Source organism: Lynx canadensis, chromosome C2, assembly GCF_007474595.2.
Source record: "Lynx canadensis isolate LIC74 chromosome C2, mLynCan4.pri.v2, whole genome shotgun sequence".
Lineage (NCBI taxonomy): Eukaryota > Metazoa > Chordata > Mammalia > Carnivora > Felidae > Lynx > Lynx canadensis.
In genome coordinates this window covers 147,335,523-147,355,089 of record NC_044311.2, presented here as the reverse complement: position 1 = coordinate 147,355,089, position 19,567 = coordinate 147,335,523, and the positions used below count along the sequence as shown (strand labels likewise).

The following is a 19,567-nucleotide window of genomic DNA, read 5'->3' as shown; positions in this document are numbered from 1 at the left end:
GGAGGCGGAGCGGATCACCCGGGGGCGGGGCGGAGCCTTCCGAAACGTCCTGCCTGTGTCCTACAGGGTACAGTTCATTTTAGGAGAGATTCCTGGGTTCCCTGTTAAAGTAGGACTTCTGTCCCCATTAGGTACGACTCTGCCCTCCGTCCCCTCTGTGGTCCCCTCAGTGTAAGCCGGCAGATGGTCTAGTCCAGGGCCGCCCGTGGACCGCAGCGAGACCCGAGAACGAAAGGCAGGCCGCGCACGCATGCGCAGAGGCGCAGCATGGGGGCGGGAGCCGCTAAGCCCCTTCCCCGCCGCTGTGAAGGTGAGTAGGGGGCGGGGCGGGGCGTGTTCCGCGTCAAGACTGACCACTGCCCCGCAATGGCCACGGTTGGATCGGCCGCTACCATCTCGACCAACTCTCCGAGCCGTTGACCCCAACTGTCCAGAAAATTGGGGTCCCTAGAAGCTCAGTTGTAGCGTTTGTACATCAATATCCCACTTCCAATTCAACCACTTCCAGCATTTCGTTGCTATTGTCTAAGTGTAAGTTTTTTTCTGCTAGACCATGCGTGTGAAAAATAGCAGCTAACATGTCAGGAGGGCCCACCTTTCGTCTTGGTTTTCTAGCATGTAGCAAACAGCTCCTTCTTGATAAGGTATAGAGCTTAAAGGCTTTTGGACACTTGATTCTCTTCAACTGTGTGTCAGATGAGGTACATGCTTTGCCATGCTGTTTCATGTGTGTACGTCTTCTGAGAAGACTCCTTGATATGATGAAAACAGTGATACACTAAAGACATAGTGGAGGTGATGAAGTTTATAATCTGCCAGGAATACAGAGAATTAAGCAAGCCTCTTATTGTGCCCTAACCCTACCCATTTTCCTTACGCCTTGCTGTGTGACTTGGTTATGTTGCTTAACCTTCTGGGCCTACCTTTTCCCATAAAATGAGGAGATTGCATTAGATCTCTTAAGAACTTGCCAGCTCTGAAATTCTGGGATTAGTTAGTGAGTAGAATCCAGATGATATCACAATATGGTAATGCTAAACATCCTCAACTTCCATTTCTCTGCTAACGCAAGAGAAACCTAGCAGGTATAAGAATGTGGCAGCAGCATTAGAAAGAACTGCCCTTCATGGTACCTGTAATTTCTTCCTGATTGCTGAACATATGAGATTTGCTGATAATACAACTTTCTTCACTCCTTGTTGTCTGTTTGTAGATCATTGCTAGGAGGAACTCTGGGTACAATTATGAACACAGTGTGTGTAATAATGGCTCACATCTTAAGATCTCATCTGATAAATGCTTCAATGGTACCGAATCGAATGAAAATGCCTCCATATCTTGGTGTCATTAGAAACAGAATGATGTCAACTCAGAAATCCAAAAAGAAGATGAGAGACTATTACAGGCTGCTGAATCTGGATGAAGGATGCTCTGCAGATGATGTCAGGGAAGCTTTTCATAAGCTTGCCAAGCAATACCACCCAGACGGTGGTTCTAGTACAGCGGATTCAGCAACATTTATACAGATCGAAGAAGCTTATAGGAAGGTGCTTTCCCACGTGGTAGCACAAGCAAATGCCGGGCAGAATAAAGTTGAAGAAGCAGAGGAAGAGGAAGAAAAGTTCAAATATAAAACACCCCAACACCGACATTATTTAAGTTTTGAAGGTATTGGTTTCGGAAGTCCCAGTCAACGAGAGAAGCAATATAGGCAATTTAGAGCAGACCGTGCAACTGAACAAGTGATGGAATATCAGAAGCAGAAACTACAAAGCCAGTATTTCATTGATAGCATAATTGTTAAAGATGTAAGGCAGAGTAAAGAACAAAAGATAACTCAGGCTATTGAGCGTTTAGTAGAGGATCTCATTCAGGAATCAATGGCCAAAGGAGACTTTGACAATCTCAGTGGGAAGGGAAAACCTCTAAAAAAATTTTCCGGCTGTTCATATATTGATCCCATGACTCACAACCTGAACAGAATATTGATAGATAATGGATACCAACCAGAATGGATCCTCATGCAAAAGGAAATAAAGGATACTATCGATCAACTCAGAGAGGCAATTTTAGTGTCAAGGAAAAAACTTGGGAATCCAATGACACCAACTGAACAGAAACAGTGGAACCAAGTTTGTGAGCAGTTTCACGAAAACATCAGGAAACTGAACAAGCGAATTAATGATTTTAATTTAATTGTTCCCCTCCTGAGCAGGCAAAAAGTCCATTTTGATGCACCGAAAGAAATTGCCAGAGCCCAGGAAATATATGAAGCCCTTATAAAAACAAAAGAAGTCGCAGATAAAAACCCAAACAACACTGATCAGGGAGAAGGGGAGAAAATACCTGGAGTCAAGACAGGCTTTTTTAACTGGATGAATGTGTGGAAATTTATTAAAATCTGACCATTTATATATCCATAATACTACCCCAAATCATTTTCAGTTGTACTGATGTCATACATAGGGGATGAGATTTATTGCTACAACACAAGAGTTTGAGAAATGTATGCCTCTGCACTTTTCACAAAACTAATCACATCTCTAGTGATGTATAAGTGAGAAAGCTGTAAGAAACTGAGAGAAGTGTTCAACCAGCTTTGCTCTGAGGATATTGCAAAAAGAACTCCTAAGAAAACAGTTTAATCCATTTCAGAGTTTAAATGTCAGTCATAGGTGAAACGAATTAGGACAAGGACTCAGACTGGGAAGTAGTCCAAAAGTCTTAGTGCGCTTTTAAGCTCTAGTAACTTAAAGACCGTTGCTGTTGCTATCTTCACAGCTACTTAAACAACAATGAAAAAAAACCCTAAGAAGTATTATAAAAAGTCACAAAACTATGGAAGTATGGAAGGTAGGCAAGCAAACCTCCAAATGATGAATGTTCTTTGCAAGCTTGCTGCATTTAGACCTTGTGGTTATTAAAGTTTAAAACTGTTCTAAGACTTTTGGGATACTCTTTATGTGGATGGAAATGTTATGATCAGGAAATTAGCCCAAAGGAGTTACTGTACTCTCCCTTTTTTATAAAGACCTTCCTTGTGTGTGTTGAATAACACACACACACACACACACACACACACACACACACACACTATCTGGGTTGTGCTTTTTCCTTCCCAACTTCGTTATCTTGGCTATAGAGAAATCCATCAGCCAAGATAGTTGATATAGCTGTTCTAGAAATAAACTCCAGTGGCCACTTTAAAGAGTTTGGGTGTATTTTCTATCCTTTTGGAAATTAAAAAAAAAAAAAAAAAGTCCTTGGGCTCAATGGAAACTTAAGATTTCACTCTGGCTTCATCTCTAATCAGAGATTGAAATATTAGGTTTACATAGATCTATCTGAAGCCTGTCTTTGTCATGTATCAGATTCCCCAGAGGGTTTTTCCATATGAGAATCTCAATTTAGGGATCCAATTTCCTGTCTTAGGAACCCTTTCACACACAAAAAGATGTCTGGATTTTGTGCCAGTTTGCACTTTTGACGAATGACAAAGAGATTAACATTCGTGAGATTGTGTTTTGTCCACTTTCAGAAAATCTGCCTTTTTTAGATTTGTGTAATTGCTTTAGCCACAGAACTGGGCAACTAGAAGGATACAGAGGGTGGTCAAACTGAGCAGATCTTTTTCCTTATTTAGAGTGTTGTATTATGGATGTTGTTCAAAAATGGCACCTGCCACTCTGATCTTGAAAGAACAAGTTGTTTTTTTTTTAATTTTTTTTATGTTTTTTCATTTTTGAAAGACAGAGACAGAGCACAAGCAGGGGTGGGGTGGAGAGAGAGGGGGACACAGAATCCGAAGCAGGCTCCAGACTCTGAGCTGTCAGCACAGAGCCCGACATGGGGCTCGAACTCACAAACTGTGAGATCATGACCTGAGCCGAAGCCAGACGCTCAACCAACTGGGCCACCCAGGCGCCCCAAGAGCAAGTTATTTTGTAAAGTATGTGATAGTTAAGTCAAACTATATCTTCAAAAGGAAATTTCAGGACTTTCTGCTTACATGATGGGGTAATTAATTGGTATAATATTTGATTATTAAATGAGTTATGTGGCTGCTACAATGATGCCATTACTCTAAACAAAACTGTGAAAAGTGTGAAATAAAGCTACATAATAAGAACTATGGTTATAAAACATTTTAGAAGGCTTTGGTTCTGTGAATTTCGTTAATGGGAATTAGATGTATGATACCTAGTTGAATTGTAGCAACCTATATAAAGGAAACCATTTTCAATATTGGATCACGGATGGTAAAGTTACTGGAAAACTCTAGTAAATCCTCAATTTCAGCACAGGACACTTTATAAATAAAGTTAATTTTAATGATTATCCAATGGTTCATTGTTATATAAACAATAATAACCGTAATTTTGGCTGAGTACCTGAATTAATATTTTTAAAACTTTAAAAAAATTTTTGTTTAATGTTTTATTATTTTTGAGGGAGAGATAAACAGCGGATGAGCGGGGGAGGAGCAGAGAGAGAGGGAGACACAGAATCCGAAGCAGGCTCCAGGCTCTGAGCTGTCAACACAGATCCCGACATGGGGCTCAAACTCTTGAACCATGAGATCATGACCTGAGCCGAGGCTGAACACTTAGCCGATGGAGACACCCAGGCGCCCCTATTTTTTAACTTTTTTGATTGATGATATAAAAACTGTGACAGAGGGTCACCTGTGTGGCTCAATCAGTTGAACGTCAGACTCTTGATCTCAGCTCAGGTCATGATCTCACGGTTCAAAAGATCGAGCCCTCTGTCAGGGTCTGCACTGACAGTACAGAACCTACTTGGGATTCTCTCTCTCTTTCTCAAAATAAATAAATACAAAATAAAAAACTGTGACAAAGATTATTCTTGTAACGAAGGCAAACTCGCTGGTGTAAAAACAGATTCACTAAGTAACTAAAATTCAGACCAGAAAAAAATATCCTGGCCAGTTTATCAGAGTTTGTTGAATTGTAATCTTTTTTTTTTTAATTTTATTTATTTATTTTGAGAGAGAGAGAAGGGTAGGGGCAGAGAGTGAGAGAGAATCGCAAGCAGGCTCCGTGCTGTTTGCATGGAGCCCAAACCCACGAACCGTGAGATCATGACCTGAGCCGAAATCGAGAGTCACATGCTTAACCGTTGGAGCCACCCAGGCGCCCCTGTTGAATTGTAATGTGACACTTCTTTCTCCATGATGCAGCCTTGGCCTTTTCTGTCCGTGTTTCACCTTCTAACTTTGCCAGCTTTTCAGGTGTAGTAGTAAGTTACCGAGATTTCTGAACTCATTAATAGGCACAAACCAAACTCTGCCTGATTCCAAGCCTTTTCAGCGATCCTTTCTTCAGACTGTAGGACCAAGACCCTGGCCCAACACCCTGAGGATAGAGCCTCGCATCCCAGGGGCTTTTGGCTCCCAGATGTGTGAAATGGTTTTTGCCCTTGTTCTGTATGCCTGAGGCTAGTTTGGTGTCTCGGGGCTATAGTTTTCCTTCCTTGATAGAACAAATGCAATACTACTCATTTTCCTCATGAAGCCACCAGCAGGTGGCTGCTTTTGAGGGCGGGGGTCCTCCCAGAGATGGGAGTCCCCCATGACTTTGTATGATTGGGGCCTACTACTTTCTGACATACTTCTCTGCTGCCAGCTGCTTGGGTCCCCATCCCTGGGCCTCAGCCATCATTTGGGACATCCTCAGTACCTCTCAGGCACCACTGATGCCGATTTGTCTGTTCCTACAAGTGTTGCTTTTCCTTTTCAACAATGTTTTGTTCACTCGGCATACATTTATTGGAGTCCTGGAAGGGAATCCACCAGTCCACCATCTGGATGATCAGGAATCAGTAGCTAAGGGGGACAAATGGACCCCTCAGCCCTGAATGTAACCCTCAGATACTCAGATACTCATACTCACCCTGGCTGCAGGCAGGGGGCACTGGCGGAAGGGCAGACCCCCAGATGTTGCATAATACTTCTTGCCCAGCTGAGACCAGACTGGAACATCAAAATACAAATTTCCTCAAGGCTTGGGATGACATAAGCAGAGGGAAGGCAGTTCCTAGGACAGGATAACCTGGGCTGTGGCCCTCCCCAGTTTGTCTCTGAGCCCAGTGCCCTGCCCACCATTCTCCCACGTCTGAGAGGACCCTCAAGTACCCTAAGCATGCCTCTACTCCCCCAAATCTAGATTTAGGAAATTAAGGACTAGAGGATTTTCTTTCCTGCCAAGACCAATTTCAGAGGTCTGGCATCTTAGAAGGTCCACCTCTTCCTTAGATGATTGATACCTGCCACTGTCCCCCAGCCCCCCAACATGACAGATCCTACCTGAGAGTCTCAACAGGACACACGCATCAAGTAAGCTTAACATTGTTGTAAGAGAGACCTAAAGTTGTAGGGAGGGTCCTTCCTGGTGTACCTTGAGGACCTTCTAGCAAGAAGCACATGATCCAGTGGTGACTCAGCTTTAGAATTGATAGCTGGGCCTCTATGGTCTTTGTGGTTTCACCTCTGTGGGTGAAGCTGGTTCCATGGCCATGTCCTCTCAACTTTTCCACTTAGCCACAGTTTATCCCATGATTTGCCCAGTTGAGCCCCAAGCTTCTCCATGAGATTTGCTTAAAAGATGTGGTGGACAGCTATTGCACTTTTTGGCAATAAATAGCCACTCTTACCGAGTTGAGTGGTGGCCTTACATAAGCAAGAATTCACAAAGTGGAGAAAATGAGACAAAAGCAAGTGCACATCTCACCCTCCGAATAGCCTGTATTGATGGTGGCATGTGCCATTCATCTAGGGAGGATGTGGTTCCTAGCACAGGAAGTCAGACCTTTGAAGCTGACCTTGACAGGAGAGAAGATCCCTCATTTTCTTAAATATGCTCAGAAGTGGGCATGTGAGCTAGGCCCTGCCAAGACCTGTCCTTGGGAGACAGAGTTCAGAATGATGCACAGGACAAAAGAGGCTGGCTCTCTGTAGACGTTCCATTTAGCTGGTGCAGGAAGGCAGTGGCTGCCAGGTGGACACAGAAGTGACGTCAGTGCCACTAGCAGTGACAGTCAAGTTCTTGGCTGTCTTGTAGTACGTGGTTGTGGCCACAGCAGCTTTGGTGTTTTCCTCACCAGGTCAGTTCTTCAGTGTTGTTTTAGTTACTGTTCCTGAAAACAACCTTGAGCCACTTTCTTGGGCCATTTGCAGCTCAGCACTGTGACTGATACAGATGAGATCATGAGACTTTCATAGCTTTGGGATACCCAGGAACTATACGTTGGATTGTGGCACAGGGGGCACGTGGACTCCCATTAAACTCTCAGCCCTGCCACTTTGTAGGTGTGTGATCTTGGGCAAATTACCAAACCTCACTGACCTACAGCTTACTCAGGTGTAAACACTCATAATGATCACTTCTTGTGAGAATTCATTGAGATATTCAATGTAAAGAATCCATCGCAGTTACTGACACATGATGAGCACTCCACTCTAAGTATTAAATTATGTACATTGTTGTGCTAAGAAGATAATAAATAGACGTTTTTATTACTTTTAAGGTTTGCTAAAAAAATGTTCCATTGTTCTTCTCTTGGGGGAGTATTGATTTCAAAGTTGATCTTGCTAGTTTCAGTCAATTTCCTGAATTCACTGAACTGTTCTCTGACATGCCTTCAGCTAGCAGAGGGCGTTAAATGAAAATGTAGAAGTTAGTCAAGAAAGACCACATATTATATGATTCAATTTATATGAAAGGCCCGGGATAAATAAAGCTATAGAGACAGAAAGTACGAGGGCTGTAGAGTTTGGGGGAAATGGGGAGTGACTGCTAATGTTTATGGGTTTCTTTTGGAGGTGATAAAAACATTCGAAAATTGTGGTAATGGTTGCACAACTCTGTGAACATACTAAGAACTGCTGAATTGTGCACTTTAAATGAGTGAGTTTTATCGTATGTGAAAGCTGTTTTCTTTTTTAAAAAAAGAAAAAAGTAAGAAAATGTAGAGTGGTTCTGTGGTAGGGTCCCCTCCTTAAGGAAAGAAAAAAAAAAAAAAACCCAAAACCTCAAGGCAACCTGGTTATACACGTAGGTGACAACATCCCTCATGACCTTGTAACAAGAGACCACTTAATCAGACTACAAATTTGTATGTTACCATATATGGGAGACAAGTAAAAAGCATATAAAAAACTATGTCACATGGAGTTTGGGGCTCAGTTCTTTGGGTACGAACGCAACTGAGCCGCACTGGCATGAGTAAAGTTGCTTCCTGGAAAGAAAAGCCTCAGTGTCTCAACTCTCTGCGCAAGAATCCTGCTACAGTTCTGAATTTGGTAGGTTGCTTGCTACTCTTTTGTACTCAAGAAATGTCTTCAGAAGCATAAAGAGTAAGAGAACTGTTTTAAATTAAGCATAAAAATGACAGCCAATGTTTTAAGAGTTTAAATTTAGATGCTTTCACATCTCTAGCAAATGTTGATTAATGTGCACAAGTTTCTGCAAAACCCCACAAAACTTTGTTAGTATTCCCAGGCATTTGCTACTGTGTCCTTTTTTTTTTTAAAGATTTTATTTTATTTATTATTTTTTAATATAATTTATTATCAAATTGGTTTCCATACAACACCCAGTGGTCACCCCAACAAGTGCCCTCCTCAATGCCCATCACCCACTTTCCCCTAAGATTTTATTTTTCTAAGTTATCTCTACACCCAATGTGGGGCTTGAACTTACATCCCCAAGATCAAAAGTCGCACGCTCCATGATTGAGCCAGCCAGGCGCGCCTCTTTGTTTTTCTTAAATAAATAGCCACTCTTAGCAAGCTGAGTGATGGCCTTATATAAACAAGAATCCACAAAGTGGAGAAAAACAGATAAAAGCAAGTGCACATTTTGTAAAAAATGATTGAAAAAACATGGTCTTTTAAAAAAAATTTTTTTTAATGTTTACTTATTTTTGAGAGAGAGAGAGACACAGAGTGTGAGCAGGGGAGGGGCGGAGAGAGAGACACAGAATCTGAAGCAGGTTCCAGGCTCTGACACCCAACAGACTGAGCCACCCAAGCGCCCCAAGAACATGGTCTTTAATTACATAGACAAAACCTTTTATTCTAGAACTCAGCAGGTGATTAGGCAGTGGGTAAGGGGTCCGTCCCCACTATTTCCCACCACACATCATGTTGCCCAAAGCCTCTGGGGAAGAAGAGGCCTAAAGAGCCTGCCTTTCCCCTCTTCTCTTCTCTCCAACACCCAAGACAGAGTGGCCTTGAGACATGGTGATTCCATAACCTTCTGGACAGGAGTGTCAGGGAGCTGGCAGAGTGAGGAAGAATACCTGGGCATGCGTTTGGGTCCCACTCTTACGGACATGAGTACCTTGAGAAGTTTGGGTAATGCCTGTTTTAAGCTTATCACTTATGGTGCCTGCCTGCCCACAGGGGCCAAAGCCAAATTGGCCCAAGAGCAAGGAATACATCAACTGGCTGGTAAAGTGTTTCATAGTACAATAACATAAGGTTCTTTGTTTGGAAAAATAAAGCCTTTTTTTATTTTGAAAATTCACACGTATATAGTACAAAATTCAATCAATGCAAAAGGATAGGTGATGAACAAATGAATTCCCCTTTATCCCAGACCTCCCCACCCCCCAGATCCAGACCTCCCAACCCTACTTCCCAGATCTAAATGCCATCAACCACTTCTTGCACATCTACTAGTTTTTTGTTTGTTTGTTTTTATGCTGTAGTAACAAATGGCTACAAAATTAGTGGCTCACATAACACAAATTTGTTGTCTTACAGTTCTAGAGGCCAGAAGTCCAAAGCGGATCTTACTGGGTTAACATCAAGGTGTTGGTGGGGTTTCATTCCTTCTGGAGGCTCTAGGGGAGAATCTGATTCCTTGCTTTTTCCAACTTCTAGAAGCCACCTGTATTCTTGGCTTGTGTCCCCATCCTCTATCTTCATAGCCAGCGACAGCAGGTTAGCCTTCCCCCTAGTCACATTACTCTGACTCTCCTGCCTCCCTCCTCCACTTACAGGACCCTTGGACTTACATCGGCCCCACCCAGATCATCCCACATAATCTCCCTGTTTTCAGTCGATTAGCAACCTTGATTTCCTTTCATTAAGTAACATAACATATTCACAGATTCTGGGAATTAGGACCTATTTGGGGAAGCCATTATCCTGCCACCACAATATCCTTTATTTATACATATAATTTATATACACACACCATTTCTCCACCTGTCTTTCAAAAACAGATAAATGTAAACACACCACACATGCTCTTCTTATCTTTCTCTTCCGCTGTCTATTAATGTATCTTAAGGATCTTTCCAAATCAACACATCTAGCTTTATTCAGCCTGCATGAGATCGTTGTATGTTCTCCTGGAAATAAGAACTAATCAATACTGAGCAGATGAAATAAATACCAGCGCAAGGTTACACAGAGAGAGACCTTGAGGCATAGAGACAGCAAATGCAAGTTGAAGTTGCCACGAATCAGGAATGAGATATGGCATAATAATGTGTCATAAGGTATGAGGTACAGAGAAAGTGACAATAGCTTACTTATTGAATGCTTTCCTTGCACTAACTAATCTTCACGACAATCCTATGACAGGTCCTGTTATTAACTCTTTTTGAGAAATGAGGAAACTAGTGAGGCTCAGAGAGGTTAGGTAACTTGCTTTGGGTCACACAGCTAGAAAGTTTCAAGGGTTGGGATCTGAACTCAGATTGTGTATGGTTGGTCTGATTCCAGATCCCTGTTCTTACCCGCACCGTGCCAAGGTGTTGGCAGAGAGGACACTGGAGCAGATCACATTTGTGAAGCGTCTGCAGTGAAGATTCAAGACACTGAGTTTCCGGGGACTGTCTTGAATTCAGTGTGTTTTATTGGGACTGTCATTCTTTTATTTTTAAGTTCATTTATTTATTTAGGTGATCTCTATACCCAACGTGGGGCTTGAACTCATGGCCCCAAGATGAAGAGTTGCATCCTGTTCTGACTGAGCCAGCCGGGTGCCCCTGGACTGTCATTCTTGTCCTTTACTGCCCCTGATACCACAAGAAAGAGGCAGTGAGGCTTTGGAGCTAGGGAGACTTGAATTCGGACCCAGATTTTGCCACTCATTAGCTATGTGACCTTGAGTTTCTGTTTTTCATCTGTCGAATGAGTTTATAGTTGACCCTTGAATAGCAGGGGTCTGAACTGCTCAAGACCAGTTATACTTTCTCTTCCTTATGATTTTCTTAATAGCATTTGTTTTTCTCTCCTTCGTTGTAAGAACACAGTGTCTAAGACGTATAAAACACATAATATGTGTTTTATAATATGTTATCATTATATATCATTATAATATGTTAATAGACTATTTATGTCATCAGTTAGGTTTCCAGTCAACAGTAGGCTGTCAGCAGTTAAGTTTTTGGGGAGTCAAAAGTCATAGGTGAGGGGCGCCTGGGTGGCGCAGTCGGTTAAGCGTCCGACTTCAGCCAGGTCACGATCTCTCGGTCCGTGAGTTCGAGCCCCGCGTCGGGCTCTGGGCTGGTGGCCCAGAGCCTGGAGCCTGCTTCCGATTCTGTGTCTCCCTCTCTCTCTGGCCCTCCCCCGTTCATGCTCTGTCTCTCTCTGTCCCAAAAATAAATAAACGTTGAAAAAAAAAATTAAAAAAAAAAAAAAAGTCATAGGTGAATTTTTTTTTTTTTTTGAGACAGAGAGAGACAGAGCATGAATGGGGGAAGGTCAGAGAGAGAGGGAGACACAGAATCAGAAACAGGCTCCAGGCTCTGAGCTGTCAGCACGGAGCCTGACGCGGGGCTTGAACTCACGGACCGCGAGATCATGACCAAGCTGAAGTCGGACGCCCAACCGACTGAGCCACCCAGGCGCCCCACATATGTGAATTTTTGATTGCTTGGGGGGTTGGTGTTCCTAACCCCCACATGGCTCAAGGGCCAACTGTAATCAGACCTAACTTGCAAGGGTAGCTGTAATCCTTAGAGATGATGAATATGAAATGCTGGGTGCAGGCTGAGGTCCTCAGTAGTAACTCGGTGGAGGCATTACTGCTCCCGGAGGATATTTTGGAAATTTGTGGAGGAATCTTCAGATGACAACATGGTTGCAGAGGCACTGCTGGCAGAGTTTCTATTTAGCCCATTTGGACCAGTACGTTGTGCTGTCTGGCATCTATTCTGATTGGTTGATAAGTCCATGCAATCCTAATTGTTAAATATTTCAAACATCACCGGCCCCCCCACCCCGACCACAAACATTTAGGAGGGGAAGCCAGGGATGCTGAGTGTCCGCAGTGAGCAGGGTGGGTGACCAAAAAGAATTGTTCCATGTCTTGGTCGACATTCAAATATCTCACCAGACATTCATGCGGGTGAAAAAATCTGTTCATGATAATCTAAACCTGGAACAGAATTATATTTTACGTGTAAACACAACATGTTTTTTGCGTGATTATTTTATTAAAATTAAAAAAAATATTTACTTTTGAGAGAGATACAGACAGAGTATGAGCGGGGGAGGGGCAGAGAGAGAGGGAGACACAGAATCGGAAGCAGGCTTCAGGATCTGAGCTGTCTGCACAGAGCCTGACGGGGGCTCGAACTCACGACCTGTGAGATCATGACCTGAGCCGAAGTCAGTTGCTTAACCGACTGAGCCACCCAGGCACCCCTTTGCATGATTTAAAACACACTATTTTTTTTTCACTAATTCAACTAATTTACTAATGCATTCACAACACAACTACTAGAGAGAGAGAGAGAGAGAGAGAGGGAGAGAGAGAGAGGGAGAGAGAGATTCTCAAGCAGGCTTTGTGCCGTCAGCAGAGAGCCCGACATGGGCCTTGATCCCACGAACCATGAGATCATGACCTGAGCCAAAATCAAGAGTCGGTCACTTAACTGACTGAGCCACCCAGGCGCCCCTAAAGATTTCATTTTTAAGTAATTTCTAAACTCAACCTGGGGCTCAAACTCACCACCCTGAGATCAAGAGTCACACGCTCCCCTGCATGAGCCAGCCAGGATCCCCGAAGATCCTCACTTTCTGATACGTACATTTTTGTGTAGTGACCTCCCATGTTGTATCAGATTTGGTCTATGTGACCAATAGTATACAACAGAAGTGATAGGATGTCACTTCTGAGGCTAGAAGCTTCCTGTTCTCTCACTTTCCGTTAGATCACTTGCTCTGGGTGAAGCCAGTTGCCATGACTTGAGGCGGTCTTGCACAGGGGCACATGTGTGCAGGAACTGAGGCCCCTAGACAACAGCCATGTGAGTGAGCATTATTGGAAACAAAGCCTCAGCCAAGCCTTCAGAAGCATGCAGCCACCACTGACAGGTTCACTCTAAGCTCACGAGGAATCCTGAGTCAGAACAACTGAGCTAAGTTGCTTCCAGATTCCTGATCCTTAGCTATTATGTAAAATAATAAATAAATGCTTGATGTTTTAAGTTGCTAAGTTTGAGGATAATTTGCTACATGGTAATCGATAATTAATAGAGTAGACATACATGAAACTCTGTAATCTCATAATTTCATTAATAAGCATTGTAGCAATAGTTCATATATGTTACCCTTCTAGTGTAAAGAAAATCAATCAATATGGCAAAAATTACAGGTTGAAATGATTAATTTGGGGGGCCACATTTTGCATTTCTGTGTTATCACATACTGTCCCTAGAGGTCTCCTACCTAACTTCTCTCTGGCTTCTTGTACGACTGTACTACTGTGTCTTTCTCGGACCCATCATCTGTTCTCTGTTTCCCATTGAAGAATTTATCTTCCTATCAATCTTTTAAACACTGGTGTCTGAATATATCCTTGACATAGCACACTTGCAATATTTATTTCATTGCCACCTTTTCCCGGATCGTAACATAGGTGATTTTTTTTTAAGTTTATTTATTTATTCTGAGAGAGAAGGAGAGAGAGAGCAGGGGAGGGGCAGAGAGAGAGGGAGAGAGAGAGAATCCCAAGCAGGCTCCATGCCATCAGCACAGAGCCTGACACAGGGCTTGATCCCATGAACTGAGAGATCACGTCCTGAGTAGAGAGTAAGAGTCGGATGCCTAACCGACTGAGCCACCCAACACCGGTGATTATTTTAACACAACACTTATAAAAAAGACTGACTCATCTGCGACACTATCATACTTCTCATTTTCTCCATATCTATTTCTGTCTCTATTTCTACTGAGGTTAGGTCCCCATTTTTTTTTTTGTTTAAAACTAGTTTTTGTTGCTGTTGCTTTGTTGTTGTTATTGTTGTTTTAGTGTTCTAAAAAGCCAGTTTGAGGTTGTTTTTCCGGTTACTCGCAACTGAAGGAGCCAACTGACAAATGTATCCACTGTCGTCAAGAGTTTAAACTACAGAAAGGTTTCCTCTTCTGCCTGTGTCATATAATCCCCTAAGCTTTGGTATCATTTCCCACCCGAAGATCAGTCTTTCTCCCAAATGATTGATCCTTTCAGGAGAAGGTCATTTCAGATCCACAGGAGTGTGATCTTAGCCTCAAGACCTTCATCCAAATACAACAGTTCTACTGACTTATGTGAAGTCTTTTTGTTACACAGCCCCGTAAGTTTATGGAGGAAGAGACAGTATTTTAGGAAGTATATGTTTACATATTATGCTTTAGTCTTTCAGTTCCTGTAATACACATCTAGCGTGTACTTTCAAAAGACGGGAAGTGAATGCCACTCCATTAATGCCACTCCATTCATGAAACAGCGTTGAGATAATGAGAACAAACCAGAATCTGTGGAACCTAGTGTAAAGGACAGCTTGAGTTGTTCTTTTTTCTTAGTAGGCTTGAACCAACTGGACCGGATTCTACCTGTCCACTTTTAGGTGAAACAGTCTTTTACAACCTGTCCTCGCCCAAACCTGAAAAGGTCCTGAAGTCACAAAGACTCCAGAATCTAGGAGGGCCTCTCTGAGGTTCTTAGGTAATAGGAATTTAAGAAAACACATACTTAGGTAGCTACATGATGGAATACCATTTGAATCAGAGCAGGTGTGAAGTTTTGTTGAAGCTGATTTGCAACTTTACGAAATACTCAAATCAGTACATTTGAAAGGCTGACACTGAAATGTGGACATCAGTAACTTAATCCCAATATATTTCAAATGCCCGTATTTTTTTTTTTTTTAATTTTTTTTTCAACATTTATTTATTTTTGGGATAGAGAGAGACAGAGCATGAACGGGGGAGGGGCAGAGAGAGAGGGAGACACAGAATCGGAAACAGGCTCCAGGCTCTGAGCCATCAGCCCAGAGCCCGATGCGGGGCTGGAACTCCCGGACCGCGAGATCGTGACCTGGCTGAAGTCGGACGCTTAACCGACTGCGCCACCCAGGCGCCCCTCAAATGCCCGTATTTTTGAAAGCACAAATATATATATATATATATATATATATATATATATATATATATGACTCTCTTTGTAAAGTAGAGGTTTACAGAATGAGAGGGAAGCTAGTTGCATTAGTGTTAAGTCCCCACTCACTTCTGAAAAAGCAAGTGAAGGTATGTACATCCTAAGGGCAGGTCAACAGTAACATGTTCCTTCAAACATGGAGGTAAAAATTTTCTAATAGATATTCTGTAAAAAAGCATTTAAAAATTGTCTGGAAATATTAAAATACTTAATACTTCAAAAAGTGTGAGCATTAAGACTATGAAAAAACTCCTACCTGTCCCCCAATATCCATTCTTCCTCAGTACTGAAACCCCATTTTCCAGTCTTCCTTTGCATTTCACGTAGCTAAGTGACTAAGTTTTTGCCAGCAGGATGAAAGCAGAAATGGTATATGCAGCCTTTGGGAAATGCTTCTAAAGAGAGGGGGTGTTCCCTTCTTTGTCTTCTCTTCTGCTGGTTGGAATGCAAGCATAATGGCTGGAGCTACAGCAACTCTCTTAGACCATGAGGTGATACTGGGAATGGAACCATATACCTTCCAAATGCCCATATATTTGAAAGCATAAATACATTTGTGACTCTCCTGCTGGAACAATGAGTCTAGATCTGTCTCATGATGTGTCAGACTAGCACTAGACTAACTCTGGACTTCTTAAACATAAGAGAGAAATACCAACTTTTGTTTAAGCCACTGGTATTTTGTGTTTTCCCATGCTACTTGCAGCCAAAGCTAATCCTAATACAATAATCAAAAAAGAAGCAAGATCTAAAACCTTATTTTAAAAAAAGGCAACTCTCATATGTTAATAAATTGTGTTAAGTTATATAATTAGTTTTAAGGTCGCATATATTTCAAAAGTAAATTATTCAACAAATATTTATTTTTGAATTTTTTATTGTTTTTTATTAATTTTTTTTCAATGTTTACTCATTTTTGAGAGACAGAACACAAGCAGGGGTGGGGCAGAGAGAGAGGGAGACACAGAATCTGAAGCAGGCTCCAGGCTCTGAGCTGTCAGCACAGAGCCCCGTCGGGGGACTCCAACCCACAAACAGGGAGATCATGACCTGAACCGAAGTCGGACGCCTAACTGACTGACTGCGCCACCCAGGTGTCCCTCAACAAATATTTATTTAATACTAGACCCTAGTACATGTATCAGAATGATGGATAATGTAACTATAAATGTATTACTTGCAAAGTGACAAATATAAAAAAGAAAAGTAGTGTCTATGAAAATGGGACCTGAGGGATAGTGGGGAAACGCCACAAAGCAGGGATTGTTCCTCTTACATGTGTAAGATCTATAGGAGTCATAATAGAAGAGGATGGCATTCTACGATAAGTTGGGACACAAAACCTTTATTTCATCCATACCACAAGTAAAAACGTTTTAAGATTCCCATTGATAATTCCCGGAAATCCAGTGTCTTTTCGTCACACAACTAAACGGCGTTTTGTATTCTGTAGGAGATTTAGAGGGGACTTTCAAAAGCTATTGAAGTTATGCTAAAAATTCAAGATGCAATGTCTTTATTTTTATCTATTGACTAAGCTCTACACCCAAGGTAGGGCTTGAACTCACAACCTGAGGATTAAGAGTCACATTCTCTACTGACAGAGCCAGCCAAGCACCACAACATGTAGTGTCTTTAAAGGAGACAGTTGGAAGAGACCTGACTACAAGGAAGCCAAGAGTCTGGGCGGATCCCTGGAAAAGCATCAGGACAGAATCAGAAGACTAGCTGTATGGTGCTGGTTACCTCGTGTAACAGTACTAGTCGGTGGCCTTAGACGAGTCACTGCGCTTTTCTAGGCCTCCATTTCTGAGCGTGGGGATTAGAAACGGGCATCCCTACAGACCTTCAGTTCCGTGGAACCCTTTTCTGGAGCACGTGCCCTACTCTGGGCAGCTCGCGCGGCCAACGCCGCTGGGCCTACATGCAGAGAGTACCTGCCCTCTGGGTCTTGGGCTCTCCTCGCGCATGACCTCACGGATGCTGCGCTTGAAGTTGGCTAGCAGAAACGCAGCGGTGGGAGCCGGGCCCCAGCCGCCGTCGGGAACACAGCAGGACCAGTCGGGTTTAAGCGGCCGAGAACCCTAAGGCGTGGAGTCAGCGACAGCTCCGGGGGGTCGTGGAGACCTGGTACCCTCGCCCCGCCCAGTGGCGCCTCTGCCCCGCCCCTCGAGCCCCGCCCCGCCCCCGACCGGCCACTTGCTGCGTGCCGATTGGTCGCTGCGGTGCGCACGGCGCCGCGCCCCGCCGGCGCCCCTAGCCTAGCGCCCGCCGTCTGCTCCCGGCTCCCCGGGACCGAGGTGGAGCCGCGGACGCCGGCCGGGTCCGGGCACAGCCGCCTCTTCCTGTGCGTGAGCGCTTGGGGTCGGCGTAGGGGTCAGCGAAGACAGGTGAGTGCGGTCGGCCGGTCTCGCGACGCGCTGGGGGCTCGTGCCCCCCGTCCGCGCGTGAGGAGGCGCCCCCGGCCAACCCGGCCTGCGCGGTGCGGCGGCGCCCAGCCCGGCCTCTCCTGCGCCCGGCGCCGCCCGGTGGAACGGGCCGGAGGAACACCCGGGCAGCCTGCGGACCGGGGGGCCTCCGCCAACCTCTCCGGCCCAGCCCGCCTCCCCTCGGGCCGACCGCGGCGGTGACGCGCGGGGACCCGCACTCGACCGGGGAGGGCCGCACCGCCGCGTTACCTGGCCGTCGATTGCTTGTCGGGGAGGTCTGGAAGATTCCCATCTCGAGCCTCTCGGCTTCCCAGGGCGACGGCAGGGGAGAGAGGCGGTGGACGGCTCGCTCCGGGAGTCTGGGGGCGACTCGGGTACTTTGTCGTCCCTCTCGCGTTCTCAGAACCATTGCTGAGAATATGGTCCGTGTTGTGTGGACTTTCCCGACTCTGACCTTAGGAGAGTCAGGTACAGAGGTGGGAAGAGGAAATGTTAGAGGCTCAGCGTTCTTTTGAGAATTAATCATAAAGTGTTGAACGACCTTTGAGATAAGTAGCAGCAGAGAATCGCCACTGTAGCAATGGTAGTTGGCTGGGGAAGACCATTTTGGTTTTTAACCAATTAATTGGGTTCCGAGTTAATCGCTGGAAAGTGCTTTATCTGTAATGTAAATATATGACCTTTTTAAAGCCAAAGCAGTGTTAAGATCGACTGTGCTCGTTCCCTTGCTGCTGTCAGTGCCTTGTGAGCCTGTGCGTGTGTGGGGGCGGGAGTCAAGCCTGCGATTGGAGTAAATGTGTAGTCACCATTATGCCTCTCAAAGACATTAATTTCTCTTCTCGGAGTGTCCCACCTCTTCCCTCAAACTCTTCATCTATCTGCACCGTAAATCCCCTTTCTTAACAATTCCCAAGGCTCTTACTCCCGGGCTGGTCACACTTTTCCTTTCCATCGTCTTTAGTCTCTTGTCTTCTCGTGTTTCATATCGGCTTAGGTTTCAAACGTAAAACAAACGTTAAACCTTCTTACCGGTAATAGTGTTGCAAGACTCTTCATTCTTAAAATAAAAATCGAAAGTTCTCTTGAATGTTAATGCTGCAGGAAAAGCAGGTTTAATGAGAGCAGCAGGAGGATGTAGTTTTCCTCTTCCGGAGACACACCCTCCCCTCCCCACCCCACCCCCATCCTCTGTCCACTAGGATTACAGCAGCCTTGACTGGCTGGTCTTTTCTGAGTTCACTTCTGGAGTCCAGGGTAAAGAATCTGTCTGATTAGTTTATCCTTATTTGCTTCTTTTAAAGTGATAATGGTAATATAGGCTGTAGAAGAAAAAAAATTTTAATCTTGGCTCTTTTTAAAAATTTTATTTATTTTTAGAGAGAGAGTGCGCATAGCACAAGTGGGGAAGGGGCAGAGAGAGAATCCCGAGCAGAGCCTGATGCAGGGCTCAAACTCACAAACCATGAGATCCTGACCTGAGCCGGTCAGGAGTCCAATGCTTAATTTATTGAGCCATCCAGGCACCGCCGGCCCTCATTTTTAAAATGCTGCATAGTATGCATTGTTCACATGTACTCTAATATATTTTATTGGTCCTGTACTGATGGACATTTTGGTTGTGTCTAGATTTTAGCCATTAAAAGCCTTGCTGCATGAAAATCCTTCTGCCATTGTAGG

The 19,567-nt window shown here is 44.0% G+C and overlaps 2 protein-coding genes across 6 annotated transcripts in view; both read left to right on the top strand.

Annotated features, from left to right (window-relative positions):
- Positions 1-4: 4 nt before the first annotated feature.
- DNAJC28 (DnaJ heat shock protein family (Hsp40) member C28) lies at positions 5-3,769 on the top strand. The gene is made up of 2 exons (XM_030329149.1): positions 5-310; positions 1,214-3,769. The coding sequence occupies exon 2, from the start codon at positions 1,245-1,247 to the stop codon at positions 2,403-2,405; it is 1,161 nt and encodes a 386-aa protein (XP_030185009.1). The 5' UTR covers positions 5-310; positions 1,214-1,244; the 3' UTR covers positions 2,406-3,769.
- Positions 3,770-17,724: 13,955 nt separating this feature from the next.
- Positions 17,725-19,567, top strand: part of TMEM50B (transmembrane protein 50B) — a 35,346-nt gene continuing 33,503 nt past the window's right edge. For 3 of the 5 annotated variants that reach the window (XM_030329222.1, XM_030329226.1, XM_030329228.1), the window contains exon 1: positions 17,765-17,851. The gene's annotated coding sequence lies outside the window, so the exon portion shown is untranslated. Of the gene's footprint in view, positions 17,852-18,281; positions 18,359-19,567 lie in introns of those variants that run through there. The other 2 variants (XM_030329227.2, XM_030329224.1) reach the window with 2 other exon arrangements.

Bases quoted from the DNA above. Each gene is read 5' to 3' on its own strand.
- DNAJC28 (XM_030329149.1), top strand. From the start codon at position 1,245: ATGAACACAGTGTGTGTAATAATGGCTCACATCTTAAGATCTCATCTG.